The sequence below is a fragment of the Pseudophryne corroboree genome, chromosome 4 (genome assembly GCF_028390025.1).
Source record: "Pseudophryne corroboree isolate aPseCor3 chromosome 4, aPseCor3.hap2, whole genome shotgun sequence".
Classification (NCBI taxonomy): domain Eukaryota; kingdom Metazoa; phylum Chordata; class Amphibia; order Anura; family Myobatrachidae; genus Pseudophryne; species Pseudophryne corroboree.
In genome coordinates, this window is record NC_086447.1 from 933660674 (window position 1) to 933679864 (window position 19191).

A 19191-nucleotide genomic window follows, 5' to 3' on the forward strand; every position below is an offset into this window, starting at 1 on the left:
TCTGCCGTAATGTGTACAAAGGGGATGCTGTCTGCCGTAATGTGTAAAAAGGGGACGCTGTCTGCCGTAATGTGTAAAAGGGGGACGCTGTTTGCCGTAATGTGTAAAAGGGGGACGCTGTCTGCCGTAATGTGTAAAAAGGGGACTCTGTCTGCCGTAATGTGTAAAAAGGGAGACTGTCTGCCGTATTGTGTAAAAGGGGGACGCTGTCTGCCGTAATGTGTAAAAAGGGAGACTGTCTGCCGTAATGTGTAAAAAGGGGACGCTGTCTGCCGTAATGTGTAAAAAAGGGGACGCTGTCTGCCATAATGTGTAAAAAGTAGACTCTGTCTGCCATAATGTGTAAAAAGTAGACTCTGTCTGCCGTAATGTGTAAAAAGGGGGACGCTGTCTGCCGTAATGTGTAAAAAAGGGACGCTGTCTGCCGTAATGTGTGAAAAGGGGGACGCTGTCTGCCGTAATGTGTAAAAAGGGGGACGCTGTCTGCCGTAATGTGTAAAAAGGGGACGCTGTCTGCCGTAATGTGTAAAAGGTGGACGCTGTCTGCCATAATGTGTAAAAAGGGAGACTGTCTGCCGTAATGTGTAAAAGGGGACGCTGTCTGCCGTAATGTGTAAAAAGGGAGACTGTCTGCCGTAATGTGTAAAAGGGGGACGCTGTCTGCCGTAATGTGTAAAAAGGGAGACTGTCTGCCGTAATGTGTAAAAGGGGGACGCTGTCTGCCGTAATGTGTAAAAAGGGAGACTGTCTGCCGTAATGTGTAAAAAGGGGACGCTGTCTGCCGTAATGTGTAAAAGGGGGACGCTGTCTGCCATAATGTGTAAAAAGGGGACGCTGTCTGCCATAATGTGTAAAAAGGGGACTCTGTCTGCCGTAATGTGTAAAAAGGGAGACTGTCTGCCATAATGTGTAAAAGGGGGACGCTGTCTGCCGTAATGTGTAAAAAGGGAGACTGTCTGCCGTAATGTGTAAAAAGGGGACGCTGTCTGCCGTAAAGTGTAAAAATAAGATTTTACTTACCGATAAATCTATTTCTCGTAGTCCGTAGTGGATGCTGGGGACTCCGTCAGGACCATGGGGATTAGCGGCTCCGCAGGAGACAGGGCACAAAAATAAAGCTTTAGGATCAGGTGGTGTGCACTGGCTCCTCCCCCTATGACCCTCCTCCAAGCCTCAGTTAGGATACTGTGCCCGGACGAGCGTACACAATAAGGAAGGATTTTGAATCCCGGGTAAGACTCATACCAGCCACACCAATCACACCGTACAACTTGTGATCTGAACCCAGTTAACAGTATGACAACGTAGGAGCCTCTGAACAGACTGCTCACAACAATAACAACCCGATTTTTTTGTAACAATAACTATGTACAAGTATTGCAGACAATCCGCACTTGGGATGGGCGCCCAGCATCCACTACGGACTACGAGAAATAGATTTATCGGTAAGTAAAATCTTATTTTCTCTAACGTCCTAGTGGATGCTGGGGACTCCGTCAGGACCATGGGGATTATACCAAAGCTCCCAAACGGGTGGGAGAGTGCGGATGACTCTGCAGCACCGAATGAGAGAACTCCAGGTCCTCTTTAGCCAGGGTATCAAATTTGTAGAATTTTACAAACGTGTTCTCCCCCGACCACGTAGCTGCTCGGCAGAGTTGTAATGCCGAGACCCCTCGGGCAGCCGCCCAGGATGAGCCCACCTTCCTTGTGGAATGGGCCTTGACAGATTTAGGCTGTGGCAGGCCTGCCACAGAATGTGCAAGTTGAATTGTGCTACAAATCCAACGAGCAATCGTCTGCTTAGAAGCAGGAGCACCCAGCTTGTTGGGTGCATACAGTATAAACAGCGAGTCAGATTTTCTGACTCCAGCCGTCCTTGAAATATATATTTTCAATGCCCTGACAACGTCCAGCAACTTGGAATCCTCCAAATCGCTAGTAGCCGCAGGCACCACAATAGGCTGGTTCAGGTAAAAACGCTGACACCACCTTAGGCAGAAAATGAGGACGCGTCCGCAGTTCTGCCCTGTCCGAATGGAAAATCAGATATGGGCTTTTATACGATAAAGCCGCCAATTCTGACACTCTCCTGGCTGAAGCCAGGGCCAGTAGCATGGTTACTTTCCATGTAAGATATTTCAAATCCGCCGATTTGAGTGGCTCAAACCAATGGGATTTGAGAAAATCCAAAACTACATTAAGGTCCCACGGAGCCACTGGGGCCACAACCGGGGGCTGTATATGTAGTACTCCTTTTACAAAAGTCTGGACTTCAGGAACTGAAGCCAATTCTTTCTGGAAGAAAATCGACAGGGCCGAAATTTGAACCTTAATGGACCCCAACTTGAGGCCCATAGACAATCCTGTTTGCAGGAAATGTAGGAATCGACCCAATTGAAATTCCTCCGTGGGGGCCTTCCTGGCCTCACACCACGCAACATATTTTCTCCAAATGCGGTGATAATGTTGTGCAGTCACCTCCTTCCTGGCTTTTACCAGTGTAGGAATGACCTCTTCCGGAATGCCTTTTTCCCTTAGAATTCGGCGTTCAACCGCCATGCCGTCAAACGCAGCCGCGGTAAGTCTTGGAATAGACACGGTCCCTGTTGAAGCAGGTCCCGTCTTAGAGGTAGAGGCCACGGATCTTCCGTGAGCATCTCCTGAAGTTCCGGGTACCAAGTTCTTCTTGGCCAATCCGGAGCCACGAGTATCGTTCTTACTCCCCTTTGCCGTATAATTCTCAGTACTTTTGGTATGAGAGGCAGAGGAGGGAACACATACACTGACTGGAACACCCACGGTGTTACCAGAGCGTCCACAGCTATTGCCTGAGGGTCTCTTGACCTGGCGCAATACCTGTCCAGTTTTTTGTTGAGGCGAGACGCCATCATGTCCACCTTTGGTTTTTCCCAACGGTTCACAATCATGTGGAAGACTTCTGGATGAAGTCCCCACTCTCCCGGGTGTAGATCGTGTCTGCTGAGTAGTCTGCTTCCCAGTTGTCCACTCCCGGAATGAACACTGCTGACAGTGCTATCACATGATCTTCCGCCCAGCGAAGAATCCTTGCAGCTTCTGCCATTGCTCTCCTGCTTCTTGTGCCGCCCTGTCTGTTTACGTGGGCGACTGCCGTGATGTTGTCCGACTGGATCAACACCGGCTGACCCTGAAGCAGGGGTTTTGCCAGGCTTAGAGCATTGTAAATCGCTCTTAGCTCCAGTATATTTATGTGAAGAGACATCTCCAGGTTTGACCATACTCCCTGGAAGTTTCTTCCCTGTGTGACCGCTCCCCAGCCTCTCAGACTGGCATCCGTGGTCACCAGGACCCAGTCCTGTATGCCGAATCTGCGGCCCTCTAACAGATGAGCACTCTGCAACCACCACAGAAGAGACACCCTTGTCCGTGGCGATAAGGTTATCCGCTGATGCATCTGCAGATGCGATCCGGACCATTTGTCCAGCAGATCCCACTGAAAAGTTCGTGCGTGGAATCTGCCGAATGGAATCGCTTCGTAAGAAGCCACCATCTTTCCCAGGACTCTTGTGCATTGATGCACAGACACTTTCCCTGGTTTTAGGAGGTTCCTGACAAGTTCGGATAACTCCTTGGCTTTCTCCTCCGGAAGAAACACCTTTTTCTGAACCGTGTCCAGAATCATTCCCAGGAACAGCAGACGTATCGTCGGGGTCAATTGAGATTTTGGAAAATTCAGAATCCACCCGTGCTGTTGCAGCACTATTTGTCTGAAACTGATAATGACAGTTTTGCACCACGAACCTGAGGTACCCTTGATGTGAAGGGCAAATTGGGACATGCAGGTAAGCATCCTTGATGTCCAGGGACACCATAAAGTCCCCTTCTTCCAGATTCGCTATCACTGCTCTGAGTGACTCCATCTTGAACTTGAATTTTTGTATGTACAGGTTCAAAGATTTCAGATTTAGAATAGGTCTTACCGAGCCGTCCGGCTTCGGTACCACAAATAGTGTGGAATAATACCCCTTTCCCTGTTGTAGGAGGGGTACCTTGACTATCACCTGCTGAGAATACAGCTTGTGAATGGCTTCCAATACCGTCGCCCTGTCTGAGGGAGACGTTGGCAGAGCAGACTTTAGGAACCGGCGAGGGGGAGACTTCTCGAATTCCAACCTGTAACCCTGAGATATTATCTGCAGGATCCAGGGGTCCACCTGTGAGTGAGCCCACTGTGTGCTGAAATTCTTGAGTCGACCCCCCACCGCCCCTGAGTCCGCTTGTAAAGCCCCAACGTCATGCTGAGGGCTTTGCAGAAGCCGGGGGGGGGGCTTCTGCTCCTGGGAAGAAGCTGCTTGGTGCACTCTCTTACCCTTTCCTTTGCCTCGGGGCAAATATGACTGTCCTTTCGCCCGCTTGTTCCTATAGGAACGAAAGGACTGCGGCTGAAAAGACGGTGTCTTTTTCTGTTGGGAGGGGACCTGAGGTAAAAAGGTGGATTTCCCGGCTGTTGCCGTGGCCACCAAATCCGACAGACCGACCCCAAATAATTCCTCCCCCTTATACGGCAATACTTCCATATGCCGTTTGGAATCCGCATCACCTGACCATTGTCGCGTCCATAAACTTCTTCTGGCAGATATGGACATCGCACTTACTCTCGATGCCAGAGTGCAAATATCCCTCTGTGCATCTCGCATATATAGAAATGCATCCTTTAAATGCTCTATAGTCAGTAAAATACTGTCCCTATCCAGGGTATCAATATTTTCAGTCAGGGAATCCGACCAAACCACCCCAGCACTGCACATCAATGCAGAGGCGATGGCTGGTCGCAGTATAACATCAGTATGAGTGTATATACTTTTCAGGGTAGTTTCCAGCCTCCTATCTGCTGGATCCTTGAGGGCGGCCGTTTCAGGAGACGGTAACGCCACTTGTTTTGATAAGCGTGTGAGCGCCTTATCCACCCTAGGGGGTGTTTCCCAGCGCGCCCTAACCTCTGGCGGGAAAGGATATAATGCCAATAACTTCTTTGAAATTAGCAGTTTTCTATCGGGGTTAACCCACGCTTCATCACACACTTCATTCAATTCGTCTGATTCAGGAAAAACTACAGGTAGTTTTTTCAGACCCCACATAATACCCCTTTTTGTGGTACATGCAGTATCAGAGATATGTAAAGCCTCCTTCATTGCCGTGATCATATAACGTGTGGCCCTACTGGAAAATACGTTTGTTTCTTCACCGTCGACACTAGATTCGGTGTCCGTGTCTGGGTCTGTGTCGACCGACTGAGGTAAAGGGCGTTTTACAGCCCCTGACGGTGTCTGAGACGCCTGTACAGGTACTAACTGGTTTTCCGGCCGTCTCATGTCGTCAACTGATTTTTGTAATGTGCTGACATTATCACGTAATTCCATAAATAAAGCCATCCATTCCGGTGTCGACTCCCTAGGGGGTGACATCACCATTACCGGCAATTGCTCCGCCTCCACACCAACATCGTCCTCATACATGTCGACACACACGTACCGACACACAGCAGACACACAGGGAATGCTCTTATCGAAGACAGGACCCCACTAGCCCTTTGGGGAGACAGAGGGAGAGTTTGCCAGCACACACCCAAGCGCTATAAATATATAGGAACAACCCTATAGAAGTGTTGTCTCCCTTATAGCAGCTTAATATATATCAAAAAACGCCCAAAAAAGTGCCCCCCCCTCTCTTTTTTACCCTGTTTCTGTAGTGCAGTGCAGGGGAGAGTCCTGGGAGCCTTCCTCGCAGCGGAGCTGAGCAGGAAAATGGCGCTGTGTGCTGAGGAGATAGGCCCCGCCCCCTATTTCGGCGGGCTCTTCTCCGGAGTTTGTGAGACCTGGCAGGGGTTAAATACATCCATATAGCCCCAAGGGCTATATGTGATGTATTTTTTAGCCAGAACAAGGTATTCTCATTGCTGCCCAGGGCGCCCCCTGCAGCGCCCTGCACCCTCCGTGACCGCTGGTGTGAAGTGTGTGACAACAATGGCGCACAGCTGCAGTGCTGTGCGCTACCTCATGAAGACTGAAAAGTCTTCTGCCGCCGGTTTCTGGACCTCTTCGCTTTTCGGCATCTGCAAGGGGGTCGGCGGCGCGGCTCCGGGACCGGACTCCATGGCTGGGCCTGTGTTCGATCCCTCTGGAGCTAATGGTGTCCAGTAGCCTAAGAAGCCAATCCATCCTGCACGCAGGTGAGTTCACTTCTTCTCCCCTAAGTCCCTCGTTGCAGTGAGCCTGTTGCCAGCAGGACTCACTGAAAATAAAAAACCTAAAAACTTTTTCTAAGCAGCTCTTTAGGAGAGCCACCTAGATTGCACCCTGCTCGGACGGGCACAAAAACCTAACTGAGGCTTGGAGGAGGGTCATAGGGGGAGGAGCCAGTGCACACCACCTGATCCTAAAGCTTTATTTTTGTGCCCTGTCTCCTGCGGAGCCGCTAATCCCCATGGTCCTGACGGAGTCCCCAGCATCCACTAGGACGTTAGAGAAAGGGGGACGCTGTCTGCCGTAATGTGTAAAAAGGGGACGCTGTCTGCCGTAATGTGTAAAAAGGGAGACTGTCTGCCGTAATGTGTAAAAGGGGGACGCTGTCTGCCGTAATGTGTAAAAAGGGAGACTGTCTGCCGTAATGTGTAAAAAGGGGACGCTGTCTGCCGTAATGTGTAAAAGGGGGACGCTGTCTGCCGTAATGTGTAAAAAGGGGACGCTGTCTGCCATAATGTGTAAAAAGGGGACGCTGTCTGCCATAATGTGTAAAAAGGGGACTCTGTCTGCCGTAATGTGTAAAAAGGGAGACTGTCTGCCATAATGTGTAAAAGGGGGACGCTGTCTGCCGTAATGTGTAAAAAGGGAGACTGTCTGCCGTAATGTGTAAAAAGGGGACGCTGTCTGCCGTAATGTGTAAAAGGGGCTCTACCTGGTGTAGTAACGCTACTGTGCAGTGTAATTTGAATAATGGAGACTACTGTGCACCGTAGTATGAATTGGTATTATTTTGTGGCCACGCCCCTTCCCCATGAAGCCACGCCCCTATATATTTTTTCCGCGACTACGGCGCGCACTGCCCCTATCTTGCATGGAGGGGGGGGCGCCAATGCCGTTTCTTGCACACGGCGCTAAAATGCCTAGTTACGGCACTGCTCTTCACCTGTGACTATGTATAACATAAATGTCTTCAATAGAGGGCAGCCTCAGACCAGTAACATGTTCAGCAGACCTGAGCCCAGCTGTAGTGCAGTCAGGACGCTTTCTATAACACACTCATGTAAAATTGGCCAAGTTCCTCCGCTCCAAGACACATGTGTTGCACACAATGAAATAACAGGGTTGCTGCACATTTTTTACCAATAAGGAAATATTCCTGGCCCAAGACATAAGGGCAGAAAAGTTGACACCAGTTATAAATCGCTCATCGTCTCCACTTCAGCATCAATTAACGGCTTCAGGTCTGACCTAGAAGATCTACTTAAATCAATAATTATCTAATTTAGGAACAAATCATTTTTCTTGCACCACTTAGGAAGTTGTGCAACTTCACTTCTACAGGGCGTCTCATCCCATTACTAATGAGGCCCACAATGGCGGTATCATCTGCAAATGCAAATGTATTCATTTATTATTATTATTATTATTACCCTTTATTTATATGGTGCCACAAGGTTTCCGCAGCGCCCAATTAAAGAGTACATAAACAAATAATCAAAACAGGAAAACAGCAACTTACAAAGACAATATAGGACAAGTACAGGGTAACTAAACACAACTACATCAGCAGATGACACTGGAATAAGCATCAGGTGGCAGAAGACTGCTGGATTTGGTGGACATGAAGATTATTAAAGTAAGAAAAGGATAAGCACATGAGGGAAGAGGGCCCTGCTCGTGAGAGCTTACATTCTAAAGGGGAGGGGTAGACAGACAGGGGTGACACAACATAGAGAGCGTGGAACAGAGGGTTAGGATGAGATTTGGCTGGGTTTGTTGAAGAAGTGGGTCTTGAGAGATGTTTGAAGTTTTGTAGAGAGGTGGAGAGTCTGAGGGGGAGAGGTAGAGAATTCCAGAGAAAGGGAGCAGCACGTGAGAAATCTTGGAGGTAGGAGTGGGAGGAAGTAATCCGTAGGCAGGAGAGTCGGCGTGCATTAGCAGAGCAAAGAGGACGGGTGGGAGAGTAAAGGGAGAGAAGGTCAGAGATGTAAGTGAGTGTGAGAAGCTTGAAATGGATTCTGAAGGGGAAGGGAAGCCAGTGAAGGGCTTGTAGGAGAGGGGAGAAGGATGTAGTGCATTTGGTGAGGAAGATGAGCCGGGCAGCAGCATTGAGGATAGATTGGAGTGGAGAGAGTTAATTGTCAGGGAGGCCAGTCAGGAGGAGATTACAGTAGTCCAGTCTGGAGATGACCAGTGAGTGGATAAGAGTCTTAGTAGCATCCTGGGTCAGAAAGGGTCTGATCCTGGAAATATTTTTTAGATGGAAGCGGCAGGTTTGTGAGAGGTGCTGAATGTGTGGTGTGAAGGAGAGGGAGGATAATAGCAGAGATATATCCCCACCTCTCTTTATTCCCATCATACAGTGTGGTGTCCTAGTTCTTAGGTAAGTCAGGCTAGTTCTCAGCTCAGGCCAATCATACTCCTGATCCAACAACTGCAGAACCCACAGTAACTACAGTGCCTCAGGTCTGGCAATAAGCAGACGTGTCTGGTATCTCTATTACAGGAGGAGTCGGTGATCAGATGGTTGGGGTTATTTACAGCTGTATCATGACAATTTCTAGTCATTAGTTGGGTAATAACATATAATATATTTTGCAGACTTGTATCCCAGAACATGTTCTAAAACAAAATGTTTCCAGCCAAAACATTCAGAATTTCCTTACCTGGAACGTCCCAAGCCACAAATACAGAATCCGGCCCCAGTACAGTGACGTTGTATGGAACAGGGATCTTCTCTGGGGTCTCACCGGGCGTTTCCACAACATAGATATTACTGACGTTGCTTCCTGCTTCCGTTCTGGCTTCCAGCTGGTAAAAATACCTAAATAGGACAAATAAATATTGTACCCTACTTAGATTACAAAGACCACACAAAGACCGAACACGGCACCTGCCCTGCGGAGGCGGGAGACCACACAAAGACCATACACGGCACTTGCCCTGCGGAGGCGGGAGACCACACAAAGACCATACACGGCACTTGCCCTGCGGAGGCGGGAGACCACACAAAGACCATACACGGCACTTGCCCTGCGGAGGCGGGAGACCACACAAAGACCATACACGGCACCTGCCCTGCGGAGGCGGGAGACCACACAAAGACCATACACGGCACTTGCCCTGCGGAGGCGGGAGACCACACAAAGACCATACATGGCACCTGCCCTGCGGAGGCGGGAGACCACACAAAGACCATACACGGCACTTGCCCTGCGGAGGCGGGAGACCACACAAAGACCATACACGGCACCTGCCCTGCGGAGGCGGGAGACCACACAAAGACCATACACGGCACTTGCCCTGCGGAGGCGGGAGACCACACAAAGACCATACACGGCACTTGCCCTGCGGAGGCGGGAGACCACACAAAGACCATACACGGCACCTGCCCTGCGGAGGCGGGAGACCACACAAAGACCATACACGGCACTTGCCCTGCGGAGGCGGGAGACCACACAAAGACCATACACGGCACTTGCCCTGCGGAGGCGGGAGACCACACAAAGACCATACACGGCACCTGCCCTGCGGAGGCGGGAGACCACACAAAGACCATACACGGCACTTGCCCTGCGGAGGCGGGAGACCACACAAAGACCATACACGGCACCTGCCCTGCGGAGGCAGGAGACCACACAAAGACCATACACGGCACTTGCCCTGCGGAGGCGGGAGACCACACAAAGACCATACACGGCACCTGCCCTGCGGAGGCGGGAGACCACACAAAGACCATACACGGCACTTGCCCTGCGGAGGCGGGAGACCACACAAAGACCATACACGGCACTTGCCCTGCGGAGGCGGGAGACCACACAAAGACCATACACGGCACTTGCCCTGCGGAGGCGGGAGACCACACAAAGACCATACACGGCACTTGCCCTGCGGAGGCGGGAGACCACACAAAGACCATACATGGCACCTGCCCTGCGGAGGCGGGAGACCACACAAAGACCATACACGGCACTTGCCCTGCGGAGGCGGGAGACCACACAAAGACCATACACGGCACTTGCCCTGCGGAGGCGGGAGACCACACAAAGACCATACACGGCACCTGCCCTGCGGAGGCGGGAGACCACACAAAGACCATACACGGCACTTGCCCTGCGGAGGCGGGAGACCACACAAAGACCATACACGGCACCTGCCCTGCGGAGGCAGGAGACCACACAAAGACCATACACGGCACTTGCCCTGCGGAGGCGGGAGACCACACAAAGACCATACACGGCACTTGCCCTGCGGAGGCGGGAGACCACACAAAGACCATACACGGCACTTGCCCTGCGGAGGCGGGAGACCACACAAAGACCATACACGGCACTTGCCCTGCGGAGGCGGGAGACCACACAAAGACCATACATGGCACCTGCCCTGCGGAGGCGGGAGACCACACAAAGACCATACACGGCACTTGCCCTGCGGAGGCGGGAGACCACACAAAGACCATACACGGCACTTGCCCTGCGGAGGCGGGAGACCACACAAAGACCATACACGGCACCTGCCCTGCGGAGGCGGGAGACCACACAAAGACCATACACGGCACTTGCCCTGCGGAGGCGGGAGACCACACAAAGACCATACACGGCACCTGCCCTGCGGAGGCAGGAGACCACACAAAGACCATACACGGCACTTGCCCTGCGGAGGCGGGAGACCACACAAAGACCATACACGGCACCTGCCCTGCGGAGGCGGGAGACCACACAAAGACCATACACGGCACTTGCCCTGCGGAGGCGGGAGACCACACAAAGACCATACACGGCACTTGCCCTGCGGAGGCGGGAGACCACACAAAGACCATACACGGCACTTGCCCTGCGGAGGCGGGAGACCACACAAAGACCATACACGGCACTTGCCCTGCGGAGGCGGGAGACCACACAAAGACACTTGCTGTGACCTATCTGTGACTGCAGAAACTGACGCCGTGGAGAGGACGCTGGGGAATCGCACAGTCAACTTTAAAAGTGGCAAAGAAATTATGTTTTTCTCTGATTAACTATCAGATTTATAAATTATATTTTTGTGCATTATTAAAGTAAGCAGCAAGGCAATAAAAGATACTATTACTAATTACCTGTTTTCTTTGTTAATTATTATTATTATTAATAATAATAATAATAATAATAATAATAAGAATTATTATTATTATTATTATTATTGTTGTTAATATTATAACCTTGGTAATTATTATTACTAATAATAATAATCATTATTATTATTATTATTATTATTATTATCTTTTTTCCTTGATATAATACTACTACTACTACTACTACTACTACTACTAATAATAATAATACTAGTAATACTTAATTACCTTTTCTTTGGTAATTATTATTACTTCTATTAATAGTAAATAACGATCAATTATTAATTATTACTGCTACTAACTTTTATCCTTTCTTTTTTTTCAGTCAGCTATTTAATGATTTATAATTCTGCAGTTTCCACAGTGTCATGTGACTACCATGACAACCACAGTCACAGGCCTTAGGAAATCAGAACTCTGCTTTCATTGTGACATCCTCTTCCTCCTTTTCCCCCCTCCGCCGCTACGCGACTCACTAAATCTCAGAGTCTGCGCCTCCCTGTGTCCGGCAGCCATTCTTTTCCTTTTTTTTTATTTTTAATAAAAAAAAAAGAGATATTGTAGGTGTATAGCTAAGAAACGGTGCATGCTTCACAGACACAGTACATTGCTGCGTAAAGACATAAAAACATCGGTGTGTGATTTCTAATTGAAGCAGATATCTCACAAACATGGGCCCTCATTCCGAGTTGTTCGCTCGTTATTTTCCTTCGCATCGGTGCGATTTTCCGCTAACTGCGCATGCGCAATGTTCGCACTGCGGCTGCGCCAAGTAAATTTGCTATGAAGTTTGGTATTTTACTCACGGCATTACGAGGTTTTTTCTTCGTTCTGGAGATCGGAGTGTGATTGACAGGAAGTGGGTGTTTCTGGGCGGAAACTGGCCGTTTTAGGGGAGTGTTTGGAAAAACGCAGCCGTTTCAGGGAAAAACGTGGGAGCGGCTGGAGAAACGGAGGAGTGTCTGGGCGAACGCTGGGTGTGTTTGTGACGTCAAACCAGGAACGACAAGCACTGAACTGATCGCACTGGAGGAGTAAGTCTCGAGCTACTCAGAAACTGCAAAGAAAAATCTTTTCGCTATATTGTGAATACTTCGCTCGCACTTCTGCTAAGCTAAGATTCACTCCCAGAGGGCGGCGGCTTAGCGTGTGCAATGCTGCGAAAAGCAGCTAGCGAGCGAACAACTCGGAATGAGGGCCCTGGTACTTACAATACAGGTTGAGCCTACCAAAAATATTTGCGCGTGACTGAGATAGCGACACCTTTACTCTCTAATGGTTCTATGTACACAGTTACACACACTTTGTTTCATACACAAATCTAAAATATTGTATAAAATGACCCTCAGGTTGTGTGTATAAGGTTTATAGGAAACATAGAAGAAATGCGCTTCATGTTTAGACTTAGGTCCCATCGCCAGGATATGTCATTATGGTATGCAGATATTCCAAACTACAGAAAAATCCAATATCCAAAATACTTCTGGTCCCAAGTATTCTGGATATGGGAGACTCAACCCGTATGTACTTATGTCTGAGATACTCTATTCTTAAATAGGTATTGTCACATTGTTATTTGGCTCTTGGTTCACCACCCGTCACGTCTGTCGTGGCCATTACTGCGGCACAGTACCGGCCTCCAGGCGTTTCTTACACCGTTTTCAGACACCTTGGTTTATTTCATGTGACTTCTGCTGTTCCCCATACAATGCACCATAGTATAGGAACCGTTATTAAACCCTATGCACAAGATCGAAGCAACATGTACCCACACAGTGCACAATATTATTTCATCATGGTCCGCTCACGCCTCACCGCGCCATGTGCTCAGTGATTATGATGAATGCAGACTTTGGTGCTGATGTAGAGTTGGTCCTATATTGGGGCAAATTGCTCTTTTTCATCCTAAACATTTGTAACTTATCCATTCGTTGTGCAAAATGCATCTTTTTTTTACAGGTGCATTATGCACCAGCGCTTTGGCGCAATATTCTTCCACCTCTACATCAGCCCCCCCGGCGTGTGCCGACTATGGGGCTAATTCAGGTTGCCCATCCTGCACATGCGGACAAATTTTCTGCGGGGGATGGGGCGTAGAAAATGAGATCGCCTATACCTGTCAATCAGGCGGAGGCGGCATAAGCGGAGACGAAGCGTTGCGGGGTCGGAGGCCGGCAAATGCGGGGCAGTGCAGCGCGAACGGGGTGTGGCGGGGGCGTGATCGTGGTGGCAGCCGTCGTGATTGGAAAAATGTCGACGGGCCTCCTGCGGGCGAGGCTAAGCTGCGTCGGCAGGAGGCATCCTTAATTTCTGCTAACAAGCAGAAATTGCGATGTGATTGCAGTTTCTGCTTGTTGAAGGGGGGGGGGGGGTGCGGCGGTCAGCATTCGGCGCTGCCTTGCCCAGCAATCGGCTGCCCCCCAGCATGCGATTCAAGGATTGCAAATTCTGCGTGTAGTCAGCCTGCTGTGTCCGACACGTGTTTCGGAAAATGAGAATGACGGCCGAGTACAAATATTATTTATTTTTATCTATTTAACCGTATTTCAGAAATAAGCTAGAAAAAACAACATTTAGGCTCCAGCCTGCATTCTCCCTGCGTTGTCCTAAATGTCCCTCGAGTGCCTCAATCAGATCATTGATTTATTGTACTCTATAAAGGTCCCTCTGGGCTGCATTCAATGCTGGACGCAGGGGAACGCAGACTGACTGCACCTAGTACATCCCCGCGTACCCCAGTGTGGCTGGATGAGACGATCTTTGCAGAATAACCTATACATATTTTACCGTAGAAGATGCGCATACGCTATAACAAGGGAAAAATAAATAGCGCCTAAACAGACGGGAAACTTTTTGTGCTTAGGGGAGAAAAAAAAAGCCTCTTAACAATGTTTTATGGGCTGTGGGGTTTTATTTCTTCACAGCGGTGAACGTAGCTGCAGTCAATACAAGTCTCTGTAATATATGCAATGACAGAGGCCTGGAGGAGCTTCTGTCAATGCCTTTTAATGATTAAGCAATAATGATTTTTCCCTTTATAAAAGGGGAAGTAAAAGTCTTGTTTGTACCAAACCCAGATACAATATCATTGCAAATCATTGCCTGAAAGCTTAATATAGATCACTGCTAAACATTACCTGCTGTTGGGCTGCAGGCCAACGTCCGTGAAACGCAGATAATCCCCACTTCTGGTGGAAATGACTGTCCTGTTCCGTATCAGTCTATACTGAGAAATCATCCCATTGGGCATCTCAGGTTCTGTCCAATATAGTTCCAGCACCGAGGAATTGATTGTGACGTGGCAAGGCTCTAACCGCACTCCTAGAACATAGGGAGATCAGCTGCCATCCGCTTTATACAGTATCTCTACAGCATTTTGGTAATAAAAATTAAAAGTCTTTACCCTGAGGGGGGGCTGGCGATGTGTAGCCTGACGCCATCTGACTGCTGTTGCATCCAACAGAGGTGCACGCCGTGAGGAAGAAGACGTATTTCGTATATGGCCGAAGACCTGAAGGAATCAAATCAAAGAGAACAAAATAAAAACGTTGTAACAGGTGTCATAAAAAAACGGCAAAATATAGATGTACAAACTATTTAGAATTACGCTACTGTTAACAATTATTTGTACGTTAATGGGGGTAATTCCAAGTTGATCGCAGCTGGATTTTTGTTAGCAAATGGGCAAAACCATGTGCACTGCAGAGGGGGGGGGGGGGGGGGGGGGGGAGCAAATGTAACATGTGCAGAGAGAGTTAGATTTGGGAGGGTTATTTTGTTTCTGTGCAGGGTAAATACTGGCTGGTTTATTTTTACACTGCAAATTAGATTGCAGATTGAACACATCCCACCCAAATCTAACTCTTTCTGCACATGTTAAATCTGCCTCCCCTGCAGTGCACATGGATTTGCCCATTTGCTAACAAAAATCCTGCTGCGATCAACTTGGAATTGCCCCCAATAATAGGGATACTCAATTAGCCGCGGTAATTTACCGCAGACTAATTGATCCCCAGGGGCTATTCAATTGTCCCCGATGTCAGCCCGCAGGCTGCACATAACGGCAATTTTTTTTCTAGACCAGAGCAGGCTTGAAAAAAATACTTAAATAGCCTGTTTTTGCGAGCCACGGCAGTGTTAACGGATGGGATCGGGAACTTATCCCGGTTTCTACGTGTATACACCCTAAAACAGATAATTTAACGGGTGAATAAAACGGGCTGTAATTGAATAGCTCAAAGTTAAAGATTGTGAAAACGCTCGAGGCTAACCTTGTTTTCTGCGCCTGTTAAATTATTGGGTCTAATTGAATTTGTCCAAAGAAGCATGTATCTTAAAAAGAAATCACGTGTTTATAATATCCCTATAGATTGTAATCTTGCGAGCAGGGCCTTCCTACCTCTATGACTGTTTCTTAGTACCCAGTTTTGTGTTATTATTGTTTCCAGTTGTAAAGCGAAATGGAATTTGCTGCGCTAGTTGTAAAGCGAAACGGAATTTGCTGCGCTATATAAGAAACTGTTAATAAATAATAATATATACTATGGGGGTCATTCTGGCCCATTCGCACGCAGCGTTTTTTCGCTGCGGTGGGAACGGGTGCGAAAAGCGCATGCGCGGCGGTTGCTGTGCACGTGCGCGACGTTGCCCGGTGACAGGGGTCACCGGGTTACATCGCGGCTTACGACGGAAGCGATCGCAGCGGCGACCGCTAAGAAGATTGACAAGAAGGAGGCGTGGACGGGCGGATCCGGACCGTTGGAGACCGTTTTCGGGGAGTGGTGAGTAAAACGCAGGCGTGTCCAGGACAACGGGGGGCGGAGGTGTGACGTCACAGCTGGGCCCATCATCGCTGGATCCATCGCGCAAGTATGTCCAGCCCTAGTCTACTTCTGCTTGAATTTTTTTTAGCTTAGCAGGGCTGCACAAGCGATCGCAGCCTTGCTAAGCTAAAATACACTCCCCCATAGGCGTGGACTAGTTGATCGCAGCAGCAGCTAAAAGTTGCTGGCTGCGATCAATTCGGAATGACCCCCAATATGTCCCCCAAATATAAAACAAAAGTTTGACTCTCAAACCAGCAGGAGTGAATGTAAGTGAAGCTATTAATTGGTGAAATTAATGCTGTTTCTAAGTAATTGATTCTTGCCTGAAACATAAAATCAGCGTTTAATAACAGTAAAGACGTCCTTCCCAAATAAATATTCATTTTCAGATCCCAAACATTTGACCTTTGTGTCCTAAGTGCATTTCTCCGCAATTTCTATATCACGAAGGTGAAAGAATATGAGACTATTAGAAAAGCTAAATGATTCATGTCTGGCCAAAATGTGTAACGCAGGATATGAATTCCCACTGTAGCGTATGGTTTTATATGTGCTCTCCCTGCACCATCCCTGGAGGTCATGTCCTGTACAGAGAGCGAATGCAGCTTTGGTGCCACCGTGCGCCTCGTTTACAGCAGCGCACGCAGATTTCTGCTGAGGTTAGAGGTCACCTATCAGGGGAGGTCCTTGTTGCGCGGAGAACACCGCCATTATTCACGGTCAAAGCTACTGAATGTTGAACTCCGAGCTGGCGTTATTTTCCGGTCTCCGCCTATACTTTAATGGGTCGCATTGTGCGCCTTCGATGGAGGATCGCATTTGTAGGGGTTGGGTGACCGCCGGTCACATGACTACATCCCGTCTCTTCGCCATTCTCAGGGTAATTTAGAAAATAGGCTAAACTAAGCAGCACCTTCGGAGAAATGGCTGGTTCAGATTATTCCGCCAGTCTGCGCACATGCCTCCTGACGGCAGAGAGTAGGAATAAACCCTGATGTGTGCCGGACATCATGGCAGTCAGTGGTGCGTACTCACTGCGCTTCGGTCAAAGGGTCTGAATCAGAGGTGGACGCAATGCCAATACGTGCACAGCTGATGTCTTTAGTACTGTGTGCCGCAATGGTCTTTCAGTGATGGAGGAGGTAACCGCGAGTGGTGACATAAATGCAGGCGCGTCACACCCGTTTTCAGGCATTTATCTGCCAGCGACTTCCTATGTAGATTCACTGGTTCCGGCGCCTTAGTTCAGACGGTCATTCTGAGGCACCTTAGGCGTGCTCAGGAGGTGTGATGTGTGACCGATGTTGCATCCTCGTACACAAGGCGCAGAACTGAGATGCTGATTGTGGTCGTCTCCGTACATTTGCATACATTTGCATGGCCAGTGCAAAAAAAACCCAACACTGCGAATCCGGCCAAAACCTCTACATTTTATGTATAACATATTTAAAAAAAATAAATAAAAATTCTAAAGCTGAAGTAAAGCCAACAACATAGATATGCCTGTTGTGGACATGACCCTCTCCTCAAGACGTCACACGTCCTCTGTAGCTATGGTTACAAGGTCACACACACGTGGGCTGGCCACTCTGATCCCTTGTTCCTTATGAGGATCCACTGCAGTATCAGCTACACACAGCAGGTGGCGCTGCACACGCTGATCCCATGGCCAATATTTACTAAAGGGGGGTACTCACGGAGCGATATTCTAAGCAATCTGACTAGATTGCTTAGAATATCAGCATGATCGCTCCGTGTGTAGCCCCCTCAGCGATAGCGATGCGCGGCCCCGCACATCGCTATCGCTGCTGCTAGATTGGCCTGCATGCAGGCCAATCTAGCGGGTCGCTCACTTCACCCGCTGGGTAAAATGAGCGGCCCCCCCGTCTCCCCCCGCAAGCTCAGCACAGGTCGCGCTGTGCTGAGCGGCAGGAGAGATGTGTGCTGAGCGGTTCGCTCAGCACACATCTCTCCTGCATCGGCCCGTGGATACTGGGCTTTAGAATTCAAGTTTGTCCGTTTTGTGTTTTTTTTTTCTAAGTCCCAATCCGGGAATTCACTAAGCACCAATCTCGGCAGTGTTTGGACTATTCGTAATGGTTTGATTTGCAAAGTTCATAAATACGAATGAATAATAGACCATCGGTCAAACACTGCTGTTATTACATACAACACGGGTATTCACTATTCATTCGTATTTGGGTGTTAGTCTCTGAGGGCTCAAGTGCGGGTCTGTTTTTTTTCGATTCGTTAAAAAAAGCAGCAAAAAAATAGACCTGCTTTTTCCAGTCGAGTTTGGATAACCATGCACGGATCAGTGAGATCTGTGCATGGTTATCTATGGGAAAGGGTCTGTTTAGTGTAAAATCTGGAAATAAAATTGCGTGGGGTCCCCCCTCCTAAGCATAACCAGCCTCGGGCTCTTTGAGCCGGTCCTGGTTTAAAAAAGATGTGGGGGGGAATGACAGGGGTTCCCCCATATTTAATCAACCAGCACCGGGCTCTGCGCCTGGTCCTGGTTCCAAAAATACGGGGGACAAAAAGCGTCGGGGTTCCCCCGTATTTTTGAAACCAGCACCGGGCTCCATTAGCCAGGTACATAATGCCACAGCCGGGGGACACTTTTATACTGGTCCCTGCGGCCCTGGCATTACATACCCAACTAGTCACCCCTGGCCGGGGTACCCTGGAGGAGTGGGAACCCCTTAAATCAAGGGGTCCCCCCCTCCAGCCACCCAAGGGCCAGGGGTGAAGCCCGAGGCTGTCCCCCCCATCCAAGGGCGGCGGATGGGGGGCTGATAGCCTTGTGAAAAAATGTGAATATTGTTTTTAGTAGCAGTACTACAAGTCCCAGCAAGCCTCCCCCGCAAGCTGGTACTTGGAGAACCACAAGTACCAGCATGTGGTGGAAAACAAGGCCCGCTGGTACCTATAGTACTACTACTAAAAAAAATGCCCCCCAAAAAACAGGACACACACACCGTGAAAGTATAAGTTTATTACATACATGCACACCTCCATACATACATAC

The 19191-nt window shown here is 48.9% G+C and overlaps 1 protein-coding gene across 1 annotated transcript in view; it reads right to left on the minus strand.

Moving 5' to 3' along the window:
- USH2A (usherin) overlaps positions 1–19191 on the minus strand; it is a 1656840-nt gene that overhangs the window by 236227 nt on the left and 1401422 nt on the right. The window contains exons 58-60 of the mRNA XM_063919430.1: positions 14738–14845; positions 14472–14655; positions 8891–9048 (exon numbers count right to left, since the gene is read on the minus strand). Coding sequence (XP_063775500.1) covers positions 8891–9048; positions 14472–14655; positions 14738–14845 — 450 coding nt within the window. The remainder of the gene's footprint in view (positions 1–8890; positions 9049–14471; positions 14656–14737; positions 14846–19191) is intronic.